The 19914-nt window shown below is 46.2% G+C and overlaps 1 protein-coding gene across 3 annotated transcripts in view; it reads left to right on the top strand.

The window, feature by feature from the left end:
• gpm6bb (glycoprotein M6Bb) overlaps nucleotides 1–19914 on the top strand; it is a 216488-nt gene that overhangs the window by 166865 nt on the left and 29709 nt on the right. For all 3 annotated transcript variants that reach the window (XM_078232415.1, XM_078232416.1, XM_078232417.1), the window contains one exon: nucleotides 5211–5367. In XM_078232415.1, coding sequence (XP_078088541.1) covers nucleotides 5211–5367 — 157 coding nt within the window. The remainder of the gene's footprint in view (nucleotides 1–5210; nucleotides 5368–19914) is intronic.

Consider the following 19914-nt stretch of genomic DNA (forward strand, 5'->3'; position numbering starts at 1 on the left):
AGAGGCCCTGAACTGCATGGACAGCCTCCATAAATTCTATACTGTGCTTGGATCAAGTCCCAGGTACTGTAGTCACGGCTATGGCTTTCCCACGGCAGTGAATTACTCTAGCCATGACTTTAATGGCTTTGAATCTTGACACCCCCGGGATGCTGCCCCACTCCAGCTCCACCTCCAGATGTTTCACCCTTTGAAAAGTTGACTGGAAAATTCTCAAAGTGGTACAGCTGGCTTGCTGCTGTTTCCCTGGTAGTTTTACTGGACTTCCACTCGAGTCTGGCTCCACTGTTGAGGAAAATCAAGGCGATCACATAAAGTGCACATTGATATTTCTGGTGGACAGGAACGCTCCCCACATCACCTCAACCCTCCTTCCTATCAGCCCCCTCTCCCTTCCTCCTCATCCCTCATCTCCGACTTATTTGAGGGCCACTGCTGGAGCCGCAGGGGTCCTGAACTGTAGCCCAGCCAGCCTCAAGCCTCCTAGCTCAGATGCATCTTATGTTTGCTTTCAGTCCCAGAACCAGCTGTCCATCTGTTTTCCTGCAGCTCCTTATACACTGGGATTGGGAATGGACTGACCTCGCTGAAGTCACTTGTTGCAGGTTTCTAAACGGTTGGTTATAGAAATAATATAGCTTAACATGAGGAACATATTTGGTGAAAAATTGGTGCTGTGTGTGTCCCCAGCCAGATCTGAAGAGGCTCATTATAATGTTTTTTGAGTTGTAATTTGGGCTGCAGTGTAGTTGGCTAAAGCTGCAATTTTCTTCCTAAAATAAAAGTCTTACAGATCTAAAATGCCACCTCAATATAATTACCAGGCTAATTAGCAGCTCGCTGTTTGTTATAAACTTGATCACTTAGCAAAACATAGAATCTTGAGTAAAATCAGACCTGTAATATTTCAAACCCTCAACCGAAACCATCTGGCAGGACAAAGGCAGCAGATGCATGGGAACACCACCACTTAGATATTCCCCTCCAAGCCACTCACCATCCTGACTTGGAAATATATCACCGTTCCTTCACTATCATTGGATCAAAATCTTGGGCCTGCCTCCCTGAGAGCACTGTGGGAGTACCTACACCTTATAGACTACAGCAGTTGAAGGCAGCTCACCGTTATCTTCTCAAGGGCACTCAGGGATCAACAATAAATGCTGGCCAAGACACCCACATTTCATGAATTAATTTTTTGAAATGTTGGGGGGGGTGATTCTCCCAAAAAGAAATTTCAGTGCCGAATTCACGTGAAAACTGGAGTAACTCCCGCTGATTGTTTAGCGATGAGTCTCCCACACTCTGAGCACTACAGAGTGCCCTAGCGAGAATCAGGGGGCAGGGCCTACTCCCGCTGGAGAGGCCGGCAGCATGGCACTGAGCGGGCCACGGCACATGCGCCAATCTGTCAGCGCTGAGATTGGCGTATGCGCAGTGGCCCTGCACTGCTGGCCTCCCGATCACTGGCTAGCTCGATCACTGGCCAGCCCCGTGACCTCGCATTGCTGGCACTCCAACCCCCGTCTCCCCGCCACCACCCCCACTCCCGATCGCTGGTCTCCCGGACCCCTCTGGACAAGCCCCGATGTCTGTCTCCACCCCCCCCCCCCCCCCTCCCACTGCTAGAGCAGTGCAACAAGCTGGGAGAATCGCCCCCTTGTTTCTCTGAAGTCTTTTGCAAATCATCAGGTTTGTTTGTGGAATATTTCTCCTTCTGCGCGCAGTAACATCTGCAGCAGTTATGTGTTCATTTGCTGCTTAGATGGCTGAAGGCATCCACTTTGATCGAAGGGACAATTAAATAGAAAATGGAGCTGTTTTTAAAACGCTTGTAGCACTATTGCCTCTGTTCCTGTTGACATTTTCCTTTTTTTTGAAGGAAAGGGAAACAAAATATAATATATTTATTGCTAATGCCACCACCGCCACCCCCCCCCCCCCAATACTTTGAGCAATCTCCTGTTATTTAATTTGTTCTGGTAAACAAGTAAACATGTTATGGATTCTGTTGATTGTCCCTGGTGTCAGTGGTGACCTTCAGGAATGATGTGGAGATGCCGGGTTATCACTGGCGAGATTGCGATTCTGGATCTTCCCCGTCCCTCACCGGCGACGTCATTGGGTTCATGCCCATAAAGGGACATGAAACTGCTTTACACGCATCTTAAAGGATTTTAATATCATTAACTCACCCCTTTGCCAGATATTGACCTTCCCCCCACCCTGTATATTGACACTTCACTGATGCGACATTACATCAGCGCGGTTTTCAAGCGGTTCACCTAGACGTGAATCTGTCGTGGGAGTCTCCCCGGGAGTGTAAGGGTAAGTATAGCCCCCGGAGTAAAGAGACATGGCCAGGCAACCTGTGCCGGGGGCAGTTCCAGGGATGGAGGAACCCACCTCATACACCAGCTCCACAGCAAACGCCGCAGCCTGGAAACCAAGATCGAATCCATATTCTCAACTTGCGCTCAGGATGCAGACCAGCTGCGAAACTCTGCCAAGCAGACGAGACAAAGGAATTCTCACCGACCTTCAGGAACACAGAGACAACAGCAAGTCAAGGTGATCTCCAGAACAGACCTACCTCTTTGACAAGGATTTAGTCACCTGCCCCTAATGTCTCCTGCGGGTTCAGTGTCAATTTTTATCCAATTGCTTGTGAGACATTTTACTATAGTAAATGTACTTATGTAAAGAGCTGGCTGTTTTAACTCAGTTGGCGATTTGGCTGGAGTCAGGTGCAGAATATCACCAACAATGTGAGTTCAATTCCTGTCCTGCCTCCTCAGCTTGCCTCAGTGCTGTTGTGGCATGAGCCGTGATTAACAACCCTCGGACAAAGGGCACATTATCCGTGAAATCTTACCAAAAAATGGCAGAGTGTTGTTTCTGGCAAGAAAACCAGCATGTTTCTTTTCAGAGAAAAAGGCCAGTTTTCTTTCCAGATCTTATGACGCTCTTCCTAAAAAAAAATCAAGGGGGCTTGTTTCACGCTGTCATGCAGGGGGTAGGGCCTCAGCATGCAAGCAAAACCCGGCTGCACTGAGATCGGCCGCCATCTTTAAAGGGCACCCCAAGCAGGACAGCAATAAACCACCCCCCATCACGATTGGAGCCGGCACTCGATCCCGCCCTCCCCAACAGTTGGTGCTGGCATCCCTTCCCCCCTCCTCCCCAAGAGTCAGTGCCGGTACCCCTCCATTCCTCCCGACCATCGGTGTGTGTATGTTTCCCCAATGGTCATCGCCAGCCTTCCCAGCTCTTGTGTCTGCTCCAGCTCACCTCCACATATGAATGACTCCCCCCACCCCATGAGGCTCCCGTTGGACTCCATCCCTGGAATTGCCCCCGGCACAGGTTGGCACTGTGCCAAGGGGCAGTGCCAGGAGACATTGCCAGGCCACTGCCTGGCCATGTCTCTTTACTCCGGGGGCTATACTTACCCTTACACTCCCGGGGAGACTCCCACGACAGATTCACATCCAGGTGAACCACTTGAAAACCGCGCTGATGTAATGTCGCATCAGTGAAGTGTCAATATACAGGGTGGGGGAAGGTCAATATCTGGCAAAGGGGTGAGTTAATGATATTAAAATCCTTTAAGATGCGTGTAAAGCAGTTTCATGCCCCTTTACGGGCATGAACCCAATGACGTCGCCGGTGAGGGACGGGGAAGATCCAGAATCGCAATCTCGCCAGTGAGATCTGCAACTTCCAGATCTCTAGCTCTCAATGACTTTTGCACAGGCAGCGAGTGTGGGCTCAGGATCACCCCCACAATGGAGAGAGGGACATAAATGTGTTACATCGATGCTTTTTTTGTTATCGACAAGCGTAACTTGCAAAGAGAAAAGGATGAACTTAAAAACCAATGGAAGGTGCCCTGTTTTGAAAAATAGTGAGATATTTAAACAGTTTCATCTGAACCCAAACCATCGCCTCCACATTCTATGGATAGATTTTTGTTGTATCATTGAATTCTGCTTTTTGGATTCCTCTTCTCCTGGCTAATACTCAAAATGTGATGTACCCCTTGTATAAGTGGATGCTTTGAATCTGCTCCTGTTTCAGATGTGAGGTGAAACCTTGTAACATGAGGACCTAGAACCCTGGGAGTCACTGTTTAATAATAAGCGGCCGCCCATTGAAGACAGCAGTGAGGATAATCCTTTCTCTGAGGGTTGTGAGTCTTTGGAATTCTCTTCCTCAAAAGGTGGTTGAGATAAAGTCTTTGAATATCTTTAAGGGTAGGTTCTTGAAAAGCCAGGGGGAAATGGAAAATTATTGGGAGTAGGCAGGAACGTGAGGTTGAGGTTAAAATGAGGTCAGCTGTGATGTTATTGAATGGCAGAGCAGGCTTGAGTGGCCTACTCTTGCTCCTAATTAATACATTCATGTGGGGGCAGTGAGGAGGCATAGCATTGCTGTGTATGAAACCTTTCAATGTTGTCACATTCTCCTTTTGATGATTTGAACTGTGTTTTGAAGTCTGAGGCAGATAACAAGCAGAAATTAGTTTCAAAATGGGGCACTGCTCTTTAACGCGTTGTTTCAAAGCTTCCTTGGAGGTTTTAGTAGAGAATTAACCCATTTATTGTAAACGCGTGTCTAGCAAAAAGAGTTTAAGAACTACCCATTTGCATTGTAGTATCCCACAACTTAACCATGACCTTTGCACTCAGCGGGGTCTATCTTCTAACATTTATGATAGTTTGAGGATAAGGGGTAAACCTTTTAGAACTGAGGTGAGGAGAAATTTCTTCACCCAGAGGGTGGTGAATTGGTGGAATTCACTACCACAGAATGTAGTTGAGGCCAAAATGTTGTGTGATTTCAAGAAGAAATTAGATATAGCTCTTGGGGCTGAAGGGATCAAAGAATATGGGAGGAAGGGGGGGAAATCAGGATATTGAATTTGATGATCAGCTATGATCAAAATGGATGGCAGAGCAGGCTCGAAGGGCCGAATGGCCTATTCCTGCTTCTAGATTCTATGTTTCTTTTTCAGCCTCCTGAGATGTTCCTATGGTTTTGCCAATTTGCTTTCTTTTTAACTTTTTCTTTTCCCCAGCAGTTGAAAGCTGCAATGTGAAGTGCAACCCCCATGTTCCATTTTGCCTGCGGTTTTTATTTTACATCCAGCTTGAAGAAGTCTGCACTATTAATGTGTAAAATGTATCTTTTTGTGTTTTACTCCGCAGAATCCAGATGATGCAGTATGTCATCTACGGAGTGGCTTCTTTCTTCTTTCTGTACGGAATAATCCTTTTGGCAGAAGGTTTCTACACCACAAGCGCTGTTAAGGAAATTCATGGCGAGTTCAAAACAACTGTATGCGGACGTTGCATCAGTGGAATGGTATGAAGATCGGGCTGTAGTTCATCATTTCAGAGCTGTCACACTAACAGGGCTGCTATTTTATGTCGGCCACATAAACAGAGCTGTGACGTGGCAGTAAAGGAATGGGATCAGCAGAATTAATGATGAGGATCAGTGCGGTGCTTTACTTTACTGGTTGGTCATTTTGCTCATGGCTTCTCATACATGTAATGCAGATCCAGTAACTTAGTGCTGCCTAGTTCAGAAATTGGTCACAGTAAAAGCTAGGATCTTTTGAAGTCATCTGCCATTGTGTATTCGCGATTAGGTGGGATTTGGGCTGTGGTTTTAATTTCCAATGGGTGGTTCCACACCACCAGTGCTGTGAATCTGCAGTTTTGAGTGTGAAATCTCTGGAAGTGCAGTAGTTCAAGGAGGCACTGACAGTCTGTTTCCACACTGCACCAGTGTGGAATAACTACAGCCCATGCCAAGTGAAGTTTTCAAAATTTTGCAAGTAATAGAACTGGATACTCATGTTGTTTGTGATGTGCAAAAAGGGGCTTTCCCACATGCATCTGGGTGGAACCCATTCCCACCGATGTTACGCCAATTTTTCTTTTTGTGTGGTCTTGGCAGTTTTTTTGGGAAGCACCATTTCCAGTGTTCCAATCTAAATCCCCTGTGGACCTTCCACTAGTGCACACATGCCAATTATATGTATGGTATAAGGGATCACGTTTTGTGTTACCTTAAAGCCCTCATTAAGCGTTATTTCCATCGGTGTAACACGCAGGTAAATGAGGTGTGAACTTCTCATGAGCTGACCCATTTGGTCTCTAAGTACTCAACGGACCCTATGACATAGACATTGTAAGGGTAACGTGCTAAGTGAGTTTCTGTTGAGAAATCCAAAATTAAAGAGTTAGACATGTGTTGCGGGCTTTGATATCACCCTTTAAATTGATCATGGCTTTATCCTTCAAGTAACCAGACCAAGTCACGGAGTTCTATGAAACAGCTGTTTTAATGCAGGCTACAGCTCAGTCCCTGGAAAGTCACACGTCGGTGTCGCTAACTAGCCAGAGCACAGAATTCAGAAATGCATAAGCAGTTATAGTTTCAAATTCGATTATAAATAATTAGCACATACCAATCAAGATATAGGAGTTATCTCAATCCACTCAGTTATTGATGAAGGTTACATCATTCATAAGATACAGATATTGAAACCAATAACAATCACCTCATGCTTGTTTAATTATAATAGCCGATCAGTGTGAAGACTTAATCATGTTAGCTGACCTAATCCATCATTGTTACAAGTTATCACTGTCCCAGTTTGTGTCTGTGTATCTCACTCCCTTTTTCCAGTTCCAGATGTCTGATTTAATGAATTCTCTCAGACTAAAGGTCTTGGTGCTTATCAGTGAAGACTTTTGTAAAGACCTTTTTTTCCCTCATAGCAATTTATGTGACCCTTTCATGTTGTAAATGAAGATTTATTGTAACATTTTAGAAATGGTCAGAGTGCGAAGTGGAAGGTTCCAGCTAACTTACCTTGGCTGCCCCTGTCAGATCCTTAAACTTGTGGCACCAGCCCACTGTCCTATGGGTGAGAGCGGTGGAATTCAGCACCACTGCAAGCTCCCTCCACATTCGGGTGGTGTCCGCCTCCTGCAAGCCCAGCAGCTGGTAGTTCCACTGGTATGTCTTCTCCAGGAGGATTTGTGAGCCGACATCTGCAAACATTCTGGGCTTGCTTCTTTCTGTCACGATTTGTTGGAGCCCTTTTTTGAAATTTACTGGCAAGTGAAGTTGAAACCATCAGGACAATGTGAGAAATCACAAAGAAATCCTTTGGCAAGAAATCATTGTTTTTGAACATTTTGCTGAAAGTCAAGGAAATAAACCTATCACCTCACCTGCCATCTCCAGGAACTTGTTGCCCCATCGGTAGGTTCTTTAAATCCTACAGCAACGTGTTCACTCTCACCCTTAGTGATTTATTCCTGAGTTGCAATCTTGGTCCACCATTCAATATATAAATAACAGCTAATTATGCCCAGGCTAATTTGGGGTCAGTGGCAAAATGTTTTAGGACTTCCTTTCCATCATTACTGCTGGATCTGTGTATTCAACTAAATTCCCAGAGCAGAGATAGGAAACAGAGTGCACAGCAAGAATCCCTAAATGGACATAAGCGGGTAAACTGTTCAAATGACACTGAAACCGCTATGATTTTGTTTTAAATTGAACCACTCCTTTTGAAAGAATGTGCTATCAATCACTTGATACAATACATAATAAACGGATGGTGCTCCAGAATTAGATAATTCCACAGTTCAACCAGGGAAAACTAATTTGTTTTCCTTGTGTTTCTAAACATCCACAGGGATAGGGCAGCACGGTGGCACAGTGGTTAGCACTGCTGCCTCACAGCACCAAGGACCTGGGTTCGATTTCGGCCTTCTGGGTAATTGGCTGCATGGAGTTAGCACATTCTCCCCATGCCTGTGTGGGTTTCCTCCGGATGCTCCGGGTTCCTCCCACAACCCAAAGATGTGCAAGTTAGGTGGATTGGCAATGGTAAATTGCCCCTTACTGTCCAAAGATGTGTCGGTTAGGTGGATTAACCACAGTAAACTGCCCCTTAATGTCCCAAAATGTGTGGGGTTATAGGGTGAGGACGCGGGAGAGGGCCTGGGTAAGATACTCTGTCAGAGAGTTGGTGCAGACTTGATGGGCCGAATGGCATCCTTCTGCACTGCAGGGATTCTATTTTTAAATGAACAGTCGGGACATTACTGAGCTAGTGGAGAGTCGTGACACCGAGCTTCAGAGTTACTTTAGAGCTTTGTTCCTTTGCTATATTCGAATTGCTAATGGAAGTAATAATGATCATTACTGTGACATTCCTATTTGCAAACTCATACCCAAACACATTGGACCAATACACACACAGGTGGAATATCCATGTATTTATTGGCAGTTAAAGCTGCCATTAACAAAATAAAACGTAACAGTCTTTCACAAGAATAAATAGTTGAACATAAAACCACTCTGAAATTGCACTTTGGCAGGAGCTGTGATTTGTTTTGAAAGTATGAGTGCCCACATGAACCGGATGCCTGCTAACTAAATCAACAGCATTCAGGAAGCAACATGCATGTGAAATTGATACTCGGAATGCAAGTTAATGAGTGCCTTTTTTTAAAGTAACTCTACATTCCTCCCTTTCCATTCCAAAAGCTTGAGCTTGTTTTCAAATCAGTGCCCATCTTTCCTGGAACTTGGTGCTTGAATCTCGCCAATCAGGTCATTGCCCCTGGCACAGTACCACAGCTCTTATCAAAGTCACAAATGCATCCTGTGTGCCCGTTACAGAAGTAAACTTTCTCTCCTCCTCCGCCTTGGCTTGTTTGCAGCCTGTGACACAGCTGAAAACACCATCCTTCTTCAGCTGGGTGGGACTACTTACACCTGGTTCTGGTCTTATCTATCTAATCATAGCCAGAGAATCACATGCAATGGTTTCTCTCCCTGTTCTCAGTGTTCACTCTGGATCTATCCATAGCCCCTTGCTCTTTCTCATCTACATGCTGCTCCTTAGCAAGATCAGCCAAAAGCAGTGTTCATTTTCACATTTATCCTGATGGCACCCAGCTCTACCTTACCACCACTCCGCTCAACCCATCAACTATTGCTACGTTATCAGATTGCTTCTCCAAAATCCAGGGCTGGATGATCAGAAATTTAAATATTGGGAAAACCGAAGGCATTTTTTCCATCCCCACCATAAGTTTCCTTCCTGAGCCTCTCCCATCAACAGTCTGAGGTTGAACCAGACTCCTCACAAGCTTGGTGTCATATTTGACCCCGAGACGAGCTTACGACCACATATCCACACCAAACTGCATGCAAACATAATTGGTGCACAGAGTAAGATTTAGAATTTTAGCTTTCCCGGTGTGTGCCTTGCCATCAAAAATTTGGACTTACATAGAACATAGAACAGTACAGCACAGAACAGGCCCTTCAACCCACGATGTTGTGCCGAGCTTTATCTGAAACCAAGATCAAGCTATCCCACTTCCTATCATCCTGGTGCGCTCCATGTGCCTATCCAATAACCGCTTAAATGTTCCTAAAGTGTCTGACTCCACTATCACTGCAGGCAGTCCATTCCACACCCCAACCACTCTCTGCGTAAAGAACCTACCTCTGATATCCTTCCTATATCTCCCACCATGAACCCTATAGTTATGCCCCCTTGTAATAGCTCCATCCACCCGAGGAAATAGTCTTTGAACGTTCACTCTATCTATCCCCTTCATCATTTTATAAACCTCTATTAAGTCTCCCCTCAGCCTCCTCCGCTCCAGAAAAAACAGCCCTCGCTCCCTCGACCTTTCCTCATAAGACCGACCCTCCAAACCAGGCAGCATCCTGGTAAATCTCCTCTGCACTCTTTCCAGCGCTTCCACATCCTTCTTATAGTGAGGTGACCAGAACTGCACACAATATTCTAAATGTGGTCTCACCAAGGTCCTGTACAGTTGCAGCATAACCCCACGGCTCTTAGACTCCAACCCCCTGTTAATAAAAGCTAACACACTATATGCCTTCTTCACAGCTCTATCCACTTGAGTGGCAACCTTTAGAGATCTGTGGATATGGACCCCAAGATCTCTCTGTTCCTCCACAGTCTTCAGAACCCTACCTTTGACCCTGTAATCCACATTTAAATTAGTCCTACCAAAATGAATCACCTCACATTTATCAGAGTTAAACTCCATTTGCCATTTTTCAGCCCAGCTTTGCATCCTATCTATGTCTCTTTGCAGCCTACAACAGCCCTCCACCTCATCCACTACTCCACCAATCTTGGTGTCATCAGAAAATTTACTGATCCACCCTTCAGCCCCCTCCTCTAAGTCATAAATAAAAAGCACAAAGAGCAGAGGACCAAGCACTGATCCCTGTGGCACTCCGCTAGCAACCTGCCTCCAGTCCAAAAATTTTCCATCCACCACCACCCTCTGTCTTCGATCAGATAGCCAGTTACCTATCTAATCGGCCAACTTTCCCTCTATCCCACACCTCCTTACTTTCATCATAAGCCGACCATGGGGGACCTTATCAAACGCCTTACTAAAATCCATGTATATGACATCAACTGCCCTACCTTCATCAACACACTTAGTTACCTCCTCAAAAAATTCAATCAAATTTGAGAGGCATGACTTGCCCTTCACGAATCCGTGCTGACTATCCCGGATTAATCTGCATCTTTCTAAATGGTCGTAAATCCCATTCCTAAGGACCTTTTCCATCAATTTACCAACGACCGAAGTAAGACTAACCGGTCTATATTTCCAGGGTCATTTCTATTCCCTTTCTTAAACAGAGGAACAACATTCGCCATTCTCCAGTCCTCTGGCACCATCCCCGTGGACAGTTTTCATATACCTGAGATCATCCATGGGCAGTACGGTAGCACAGTGGTTAGCACTGCTGCTTCACAGCTCCAGGGACCTGGGTTCGATTCCCGGCTTGGGTCACTGTCTGTGTGGAGTTTGCACATTCTCCTCGTGTCTGTGTGGGTTTCCTCCGGGTGCTCCGGTTTCCTCCCACAGTCCAAAAATAAACAAACAAAGAACAATACAGCACAGGAACAGGCCCTTCGGCCCTCCAAGCCCACGCCGCTCCCCGGTCCAGGATTGAATCCTGAATCCAGGATCCCCGCCCAATTTTCCAGCCTATCTACATACTAATATCCTATCCACCGAGCTGTCCCTCACAGCTACGATGCTTTGTTCATCACAACCTATTAGCTCACCCCCACCCCGCCATTCCAGACCATGTGATCTCCAGGGAGAGGCGAAAACCCAGAGTGAAAAACCCAGGGCCAATATGGGGAAAAAAAATCTGGGAAATTCCTCTCCGACCCCCTGAGGCGATCGAAACGAGTCCAGGAGATCACACTGGCCCAGATCGGAAAATGCTTCCCAACCCTATTCATTTCCACTTCCACGAACACCATATGAATTCCCTGCCCCCGAGACAGGTTCTCAACTATCCGCAGTCTTGCTCTGTACTGGCACCAGCAAGTTGATCATAGAATGAAGCCTTGAAACGAGAAACAAAGAACAATTTGCTCGCGCCGCTCCCTGGTCCAAACTAAACCACTCTTTTGTATCCCTCCATTCCCACTCCGTTCATATAGCTGTCTAGATAAGTCTTAAACGTTCCCAGTGTGTCCGCCTCCACCACCTTGCCCGGCAACACATTCCAGGCCCCCACGACCCTCTGTGTAAAATATGTCCTTCTGATATCTGTGTTAAACCTCCCCCCCCTTCACCTTGAACCTATGACCCCTCGTGAACGTCACCACCGACCCGGGGAAAAGCTTCCCACCGTTCACCCTATCTATGCCTTTCATAATTTTATACACCTCTATTGAGTCTCCCCTCATCCTCCGTCTTTCCAAGGAGAACAACCCCAGTTTCCCCAATCTCTCCTCATAACCAAGCCCCTCCATACCAGGCAACATCCTGGTAAACCTCCTCTGTACTCTCTCCAAAGCCTCCACGTCCTTCTGGTAGTGTGGCGACCAGAACTGGACGCAGTATTCCAAATGCGGCCGAACCAACGTTCTATACATCTGCAACATCAGACCCCAACTTTTATACTCTATGCCCCGTCCTATAAAGGCAAGCATGCCATATGCCTTCTTCACCACCTTCTCCACCTGTGACGTCACCTTCAAAGATCTGTGGACTTGCACACCCAGGTCCCTCTGCGTCTCTACACCCTTTATGGTTCTTCCATTTATCGTGTAGCTCCTTCCTACATTATTCCCACCAAAATGCATCACTTCGCATTTATCAGGATTGAACTCCATCTGCCATTTCCTTGCCCAAATTTCCAGCCTATCTATATCCTTCTGTAGCCTCTGACAATGTTCCTCACTATCTGCAAGTCCTGCCAGTTTTGTGTCGTCCGCAAACTTACTGATCACCCCAGTTACTCCTTCTTCCAGATCATTTATATAAATCACAAACAGCAGAGGTCCCAATACAGAGCCCTGCGGTACACCACTAGTCACAGGCCTCCAGCCGGAAAAAGACCCTTCCACTACCACCCTCTGTCTTCTATGACCAAGCCAGTTCTCCACCCATCTAGCCACCTCCCCCTTTATCCCATGAGATCCAACCTTTTTCACTAGCCTACCATGAGGGACTTTGTCAAACGCTTTACTAAAGTCCATATAGACAACATCCACGGCCCTTCCTTCGTCAACCATTTTGGTCACTTCTTCAAAAAACACCACCAGGTTAGTGAGGCATGACCTCCCTCTCACAAAACCATGCTGACTATCGTTAATGAGTTTATTCCTTTCTAAATGCGCATACATCCTATCTCTAAGAATCTTCTCCAACAACTTCCCCACCACGGACGTCAAGCTCACCGGCCTATAATTACCCGGGTTATCCTTCCTACCCTTCTTAAATAACGGGACCACATTGGCTATCCTCCAATCCTCTGGAACCTCACCTGCGTCCAGTGACGAGACAAAGATTTGCGTCAGAGGCCCAACGATTTCACCTCTCGTCTCCCTGAGCAGTCTTGGATAGATTCCATCAGGCCCTGGGGATTTGTCAGTCTTTATATTCTCTAACAAACCTAACACTTCCTCCTTTGTAATGGAGATTTTCTCCAACGGTTCAACACTCCCCTCAGAGACACTCCCAGTCAACACATCCCTCTCCTTTGTGAATACCGACGCAAAGTATTCATTTAGGATCTCCCCTACTTCTTTGGGCTCCAAGCATAAGTCCCCACTTTTGTCCCTGAGAGGTCCGATTTTTTCCCTAACAACCCTTTTGTTCCTAACGTATGAATAAAATGCCTTGGGATTCTCCTTAATCCTGTCTGCCAAGAACATTTCGTGACCCCTTTTTGCTCTTCTAATTCCCCGTTTGAGTACTTTCCTACTTTCTTTGTACTCCTCCAGAGCTCCCTCCGTTTTTAGCTGCTTGGACCTACCATACGCCTCTCTTTTCTTTTTGACCAGTCCCTCAATTTCCCTGGTTATCCACGGTTCTCTAATCCTACCCTTCCTATCCTTCTTTTTTACAGGCACATGCTTGTCCTGTAGCCCTAACAACCGTTCCTTAAAAGACTGCCACATACCAGATGTGGATTTACCCTCAAACAGCCTCTCCCAATCAAGAGCTGCCAATTTCTGCCTGATCCCAATAAAGTTAGCCTTCCCCCAATCCAACACCTTACCCTTGGGACACCACTCATCTTTTTCCATCACTATCCTAAAGCTAACAGAATTGTGGTCACTATTTGCCACATGTTCCCCTACCAAAACTTTGAAGACCTGACCGGGCTCATTCCCCAGTACCAGGTCCAGTATAGCCCCCTCTCTAGTCGGGCTGTCTACATATTGTTCCAACGAACCCTCCTGTACACATTTTACAAATTCCTCCCCATCCAGAGTCCCTGCCCTCAGCGATCTCCAGTCTATACCAGGGAAATTGAAGTCTCCCACGACAACAACCCTATTTTTCCTGCACCTATCCAGTATCTCCTGACATATCCATTCTTCCACTTCCCTTGGGCTGTTGGGGGGCCTGTAGTACACCCCCAACATAGTGACTGCGCCTTTCCTGTTTCTGAGCTCCACCCAGAGTGACTCGTTACATGACCCCTCTGAATTGTCCTCCCTCTGCACTGCCGTAATATGCTCTCCAACTAATACCGCTACTCCCCCACCTCTTTTGGCCCCTCCTCTGTCTCGCCTAAAACACTTGTACCCTGGAATATTCAGCTGCCAGTCCTGTCCCTCTTTCAACCAAGTCCCTGTCACCGCAACCACATCCAAATTCCTCGTGCGCATTAAGGCCCCAAGTTCGTCTGTCTTACCTGCTACGCTCCTTGCATTGAAGTATAAGCACTCCAGACCTCCAGGCTCAGTGAGGTCGTCCTCCCCCAGAGTGCTCTTCTTCTTTGCCAGCCTTGTCCCAGCCCCAAGCTCGTCCCCAGCCTCCACACTTATAGACCTAATATTTTGATCCCCACCCCCCTGCCATACTAGTTTAAACCCCCCCCGAACTGCACTAGCAAAGCTCCCAGCCAGGATATTTGTGCCCTTCCAACTTAGTTGTGACCCCTCCCTCTTGTACAGGTGCCATCCTCTCCTGAAAACCTCCCATTGATCTATGAAAATGAAGCCCTCCCTCCTGGACCAGTCCTTTAGCCAGGCATTCATTTGTACCAACTCCCTATTCTTAGCCTCACTGGCAAATGTGCGCGTTAGGTTGATTGGCCATGCTAAAATTGCCCCTTAGTGTCCTGAGATGCGTAGGTTAGAGGGATTAGTGGGTAAAAATATGTAGGGATATGGGGGTAGGGCCTGGTTGGGATTGTGGTCGGTGCAGGCTCGATGGGCCGAACGGCCTCTTTCTGTACTGTAGGGTTTCTATGATTTCTATGTGCCGTCCATGTGCTGACTCGAACCAAGTCCCTTCACCAATCACCCTCTGACCTTAACACCCGGCAAAGCAATGTTTTGACTTCCAAATTCTCATCCTTGTTTTCATACTCCTCCCTGGTCTCACCCCTCCTCTGTAATTTCCTCCGACCCCACAACCCTCTAAGATATGCATGCTCACCTAATACTGGCCTCTTGAACATCCTCCAATTTTAATTGCTCCTCTGTATTTTTTCCCAGAAATATACTTGATTTGTAATCAAATTTGACATTTGTTTTTTAGTTTATTTGTTATGTCACAAGTAGGCTTACATTAACACTGCAATGAAGTTACTGTGAAAATCCTCTAGTCCCCACACTCCGGCTCCTGTTCGGAGTATACTGAGGGAGAATTGAGCATGGCCAATGCACCTAACCAGCGCGTCTTTCAGACTGTGGGAGGAAACCGGAAAACCCAGAGTAAACTCACACAGACACGGAGAACGTGCAAACTCTGCACAGACAGTGACCCAAGCCGGGAATCGAACCCGGGTCTCTGGCGCTGTGAGGCAGCAGTGCTAACCACTGTGCCACCGTGCTGCCCCCATAAAGTGCAATACAGATCAGTTTCTTTCAGTACAGTTTTTGAGGTGCGTCGCTACAACTGCCATTACAGGTTATATTTACATGTAAGACTTACATTTCTTGTCAAACATTCTCTGGTGCGTTGCCTCATATCGCCCAGGGGGTTTTACATGGTTTCCAGCTACTGCTGAGGAGGTCCTTAGACAGTGCCATTTCCCCATTGAGCCTCTGCAGCAAATGTCCCGAGTTTTAGGGCATCCTTCAGCACGTAGACCTGGACCTTGGAATGTACCATCTCTACAACATTGGATGTTGACTGCTGTTTACATCGGAAGATCTGGAAGGTTTAGACAGACCAAAGAGCATCTTCCACCGAGTTAGTGGTCCTCCAGCAACTCTTTATCTCTGTGTGCAGTTTATCTCTCTGTCCCTGGGAACAGCTCATAGAGCTCAAAGTCTTGTGTTGTGGAGTGCACAGATGAACCTTTACAAAAACCTTTGCTTGTCTTTCCAGACCTGCTTTGCAAAAAGGCACATTTTGATTTGATTTGTAACTGTCACATGCATTAGCATACAGTGAAAAGTATTGTTTCTTGTGCGTTATACAGACAAAGCATACCGTTCATAGAGAAGGAAAGGAGAGGGTGCAGAATGTAGTGTTACAGTCATAGCTAGGGTGTAGAGAAAGAACAGCTTAATATATGGTAGATCCATTCAAAAGTCTGATGGCAGCAGGGAAGAAGCTGTTCTTGAATCGGTTGGTACGTGACCTCAGACTTTTATATTTTTTAGAGAAAGATCGACTTCATACGAGATAGGTCAAAAGTCTGATGGCAGCAGGGAGGAAACTGTTCTTGAGTCGGTTGGTACGTGTCCTCAGACTTTTGTATCTTTTTCCCGACAGAAGAAGGGGAAGAGAGTATGTCTGGGGTGCGTGGGGTCCTTAATTATGCTGGCTGCTTTTCTGAGGCAGTGGGAAGTGTGGACAGAGTCAATGGATGGGAGGCTGGTTTGGTGATGGATTGGGCTTCGTTCACGACCCTTTGTAGTTTCTTGCGCTCTTGGGCAGAACAGCAGCCATACCAAGTTGTGATACAACCAGAAACAATACTTTCTATGGTGCATCTGTAAAAGTTGGTGATAATCGTAGCTGACATGCCAAATTTCCTTAGTCTTCTGAGAAAGTAGAGGCGTGGTGGGCTTTCTTAACTATAGTGTCGGCATGGGGGGACCAGGACAGGTTGTTGGTGATCTGGACACCTAAAAACCTGAAGCTCTCGACCATTTCTACTTCGTCCCCATTGATGTAGGCAGGGGCATGTTCTCCACTATGTTTTTTGAAGTCAATGACTATCTCCTTCGCTTTGTTGACTTTTCCAGAAATAGGTGAGAAATGTTCAGAGTGGGGTGAGACTTCGAGTGAGTCGGAAGGTTCTGATGGAAAGGACCCTTCTCATTAATAGTTCTGGTGCTGAGGCATTCTGCTAAATGACTTTTATGGTCTGCTCAGGGGACGTTACATGTGAACCATTGCCTTATGGACTTGGGGGCGGGTCAAAGTTCTTTTCCTGTGCAAACTTTTCCATGAGAGACAGGTGGTACCACCTTGTCCAGCTGACTGGAGTGGCAACACGGCCAGAACCAGCCTTCGTAGCACTGGAAACAGGTAGAACCTTAGCACATGATACATCATGTTTACATGCCAAGGGTCTATGAATAGGCAGAATTGAAGTTAGATGAAGGCGACATTGGGTATTTATTTCCTCCTTTATCTAGAGATTTATATATCGTATCTGTGAACATGGTCCATTTTTGATCTCCTGATAATGTGGAAGGTGACCGAAGTGAGCACCATTGCCTAGGAGCTGGGTATGGGTCAGACCTGTACCATGTAGAGTAACAATGAGACTGACTTGTGCTTGAGGACCAGGTTTATACCTGCAATGCAGAGGGAGCGTCGCTCCCACATGCCCAGTTTCAGTTTCACCTTGGCAATACACTCCTTCCAGTTTTTGCACAATGTTAGTGGCCATGCCTTCAGCCACCACAGCCTAAGCCAGTGATTCCCAAACTACTTTCCAACATCATCCTATTTTAACATTTGAAAATTAACACAACCCCAGATGCCACAAGCAATAAAGCAGCACAGTGACATTCAGTATACCATTAATAAAGCTTGCATATTATAAATCAGTATATATCACTTAATGTAACTATGGAAATCTGTGTTTTTACAATACTTTGTAAAAATATTATTGCATGTACTCACCAGTCTGTTACTTCATCTAAGCTGCTGCAGCCCATGCACCCGAGAGGGAGTGCAGATTGAGGGTACTCGAGGTGGATGATGTTAGAGTTTGGGTTGTTATGCAGCGCCTCGATGATGGGGTTGGGCTTAGATGGGCTACAGCTGAGCAGCAGAGTCATTGCTGCCGGGTTCATGTCGGGTCAAATTTTATGACCAACGTTCTTCTACACAGGCATAGAACACAATGTGTGACAGTTACTAGCTACTGAGTTTTCAGCCAAACTCTCCACATTCCACAGTGCCAGAAGACTCAGGTAAGTGGCCAGATGCAGGAGCCCATGACGCAGAGAGAGAGAGAGGAGCAAGGCGGCTGCCTGGACCTCAGTGCTGGTGCACCGTCTCAGAGGACGAGGAGGAGAAAGTGCTCATGGCTCCATTCTGGGTCTTAGTTGGGGTCATGACCCACAGTTTGGGAACCATTGCTCTAAATTCTGTAATTCCCTCTCTACACCTCTCCTCCTCTTCACCTCTCTTTAATCCTTAAGGATTGCTCCTTAAATCCTATTTCTTTCACCTGGCTTTTGATACTTTGCCCGAATGTCCCCTTATGTGGCTCAGTGAATATTGCTTTAAACAATCCTGTGAAGCACTTTGGGATCTTTATTGCTTTAAAGTTGCTGTTTATTACTGTGAACATGGTTCTATTTGTAGGAACATGAAGGCTCAGGCTATTATATATAAGAAGAGAGGTAAATGAAGGGTTGAATTTTATAAGACCATAAGACATAGGAGCAGAATTAGGCCACTCATCCCATCGAGTCTGCTCCGTCATTCAATCATGGCTGATATTTTTCTCATCCCCATTCTCCTGCCTTTTTCCCATTAACCCCTGACCCCTTTATTAATCAAGAACCTATCTCTGTCTTAAAGACACTCAATGACCTGGCCTCCACAGCCTTCTGAGGCAAAGAGTTCCTCAGATTCACCACTCTCTGGATGAAGAAATTCCTCCTCATCTCTGTTTTAAAGGATCGTCCCTTCAGCCTGAGGTTGTGCCCCCTGGTTCTAGTTTTTCCTACTAGTGGAAACATCCTCTCCACGTCCACTCCATTCAGGCCTCACAGTATCCTGTAAGTTTCAATAAGATCCCCCCTCATCCTTCTAAACTCCCAACAAGTACAGACCCAGCGTCCTCAACCATTCCACATACAGCAAAAAAGCTCTTCATTCCAGGGATCATTCTTGTGAACCTCCTCTGGACCCTTTCCAAGGCCAGCACATCCTTCCTTAGATATGGAGCCCAAAGCTACTCGCAATGCTCCAAATGGGGTTCGACCAGAGCCTTATACAGCCTCAGAAGTACATCCCTGCTCCTGTGTTCTAGCCCTCTCGACATGAATGCTAACATTGCATTTGCCTTCCTAAATGCCAACTGAACCTGCACATTAACCTTAAGAGAATCTTGAACAATGACTCCCAAGTCCCTTTGTGTTTCTGATTTCCTAAGCATTTTCCCATTTAGAAAATAGTCTATGCCTCCATTCCTCCTTCCAAAGTGCATAACCTCACTCTTTTCCACATTGTATTCCATCTGCCACTGCTTTGCCCACTCTCCTAACCTGTGTAAGTCCTTTTGCAGTCCTCCTGCTTCCTCGATACTACCTGTCCCTCTACATGTCTTTGTATTATCTGCAAACTTAGCAAAAGTGCCTTCAGTTCCTTCTTCCAAATCGTTAATGTATATTGTGAAAAGTTGTGGTCCCAGCACCGACCCCTGAGACACACCACTAGTCACCGGCTGCCATCCTGAAAAAGACCCCTTTATCCCCACTCTCTGCCTTCTGCCAGTCAGTCAATCCTCTATCTATGCCAGGATCTTACTCTTAACATCGTGGGCACTTAACTTATTTAACAGTCTCCTATGCGGCACCTGGTCAAAGGCCTTTTGGAAATCTAAATAAACCATGTCCACTGGTTCTCTTTTATCTAACTTCCTTGTTACCTCCTCAAAGAACTCTAACAAGTTTGTCAGACATGACCTCCCCTTGACAAAGCTGGGCTGACTCAGCCCTATTTTATCATACACTTCCAAGTACTCTGCGATCTCAGCTCTAATAATGGACTCTCAAATCTTGCCAATGACCAAAGTCAGGCTAACCGAGCTATAATTTCCGATCTGCTGCCACCCTCCCTTCTTAAACAACGGTGTTACATTAGTTACTTTCCAGTCCTCTGGTACCTTCCCTGCCTCTAGTGATTCCTGAAA

Source organism: Mustelus asterias, chromosome 17 (assembly GCF_964213995.1).
Source record: "Mustelus asterias chromosome 17, sMusAst1.hap1.1, whole genome shotgun sequence".
In the NCBI taxonomy this organism is placed as follows: Eukaryota; Metazoa; Chordata; class Chondrichthyes; order Carcharhiniformes; family Triakidae; genus Mustelus; species Mustelus asterias.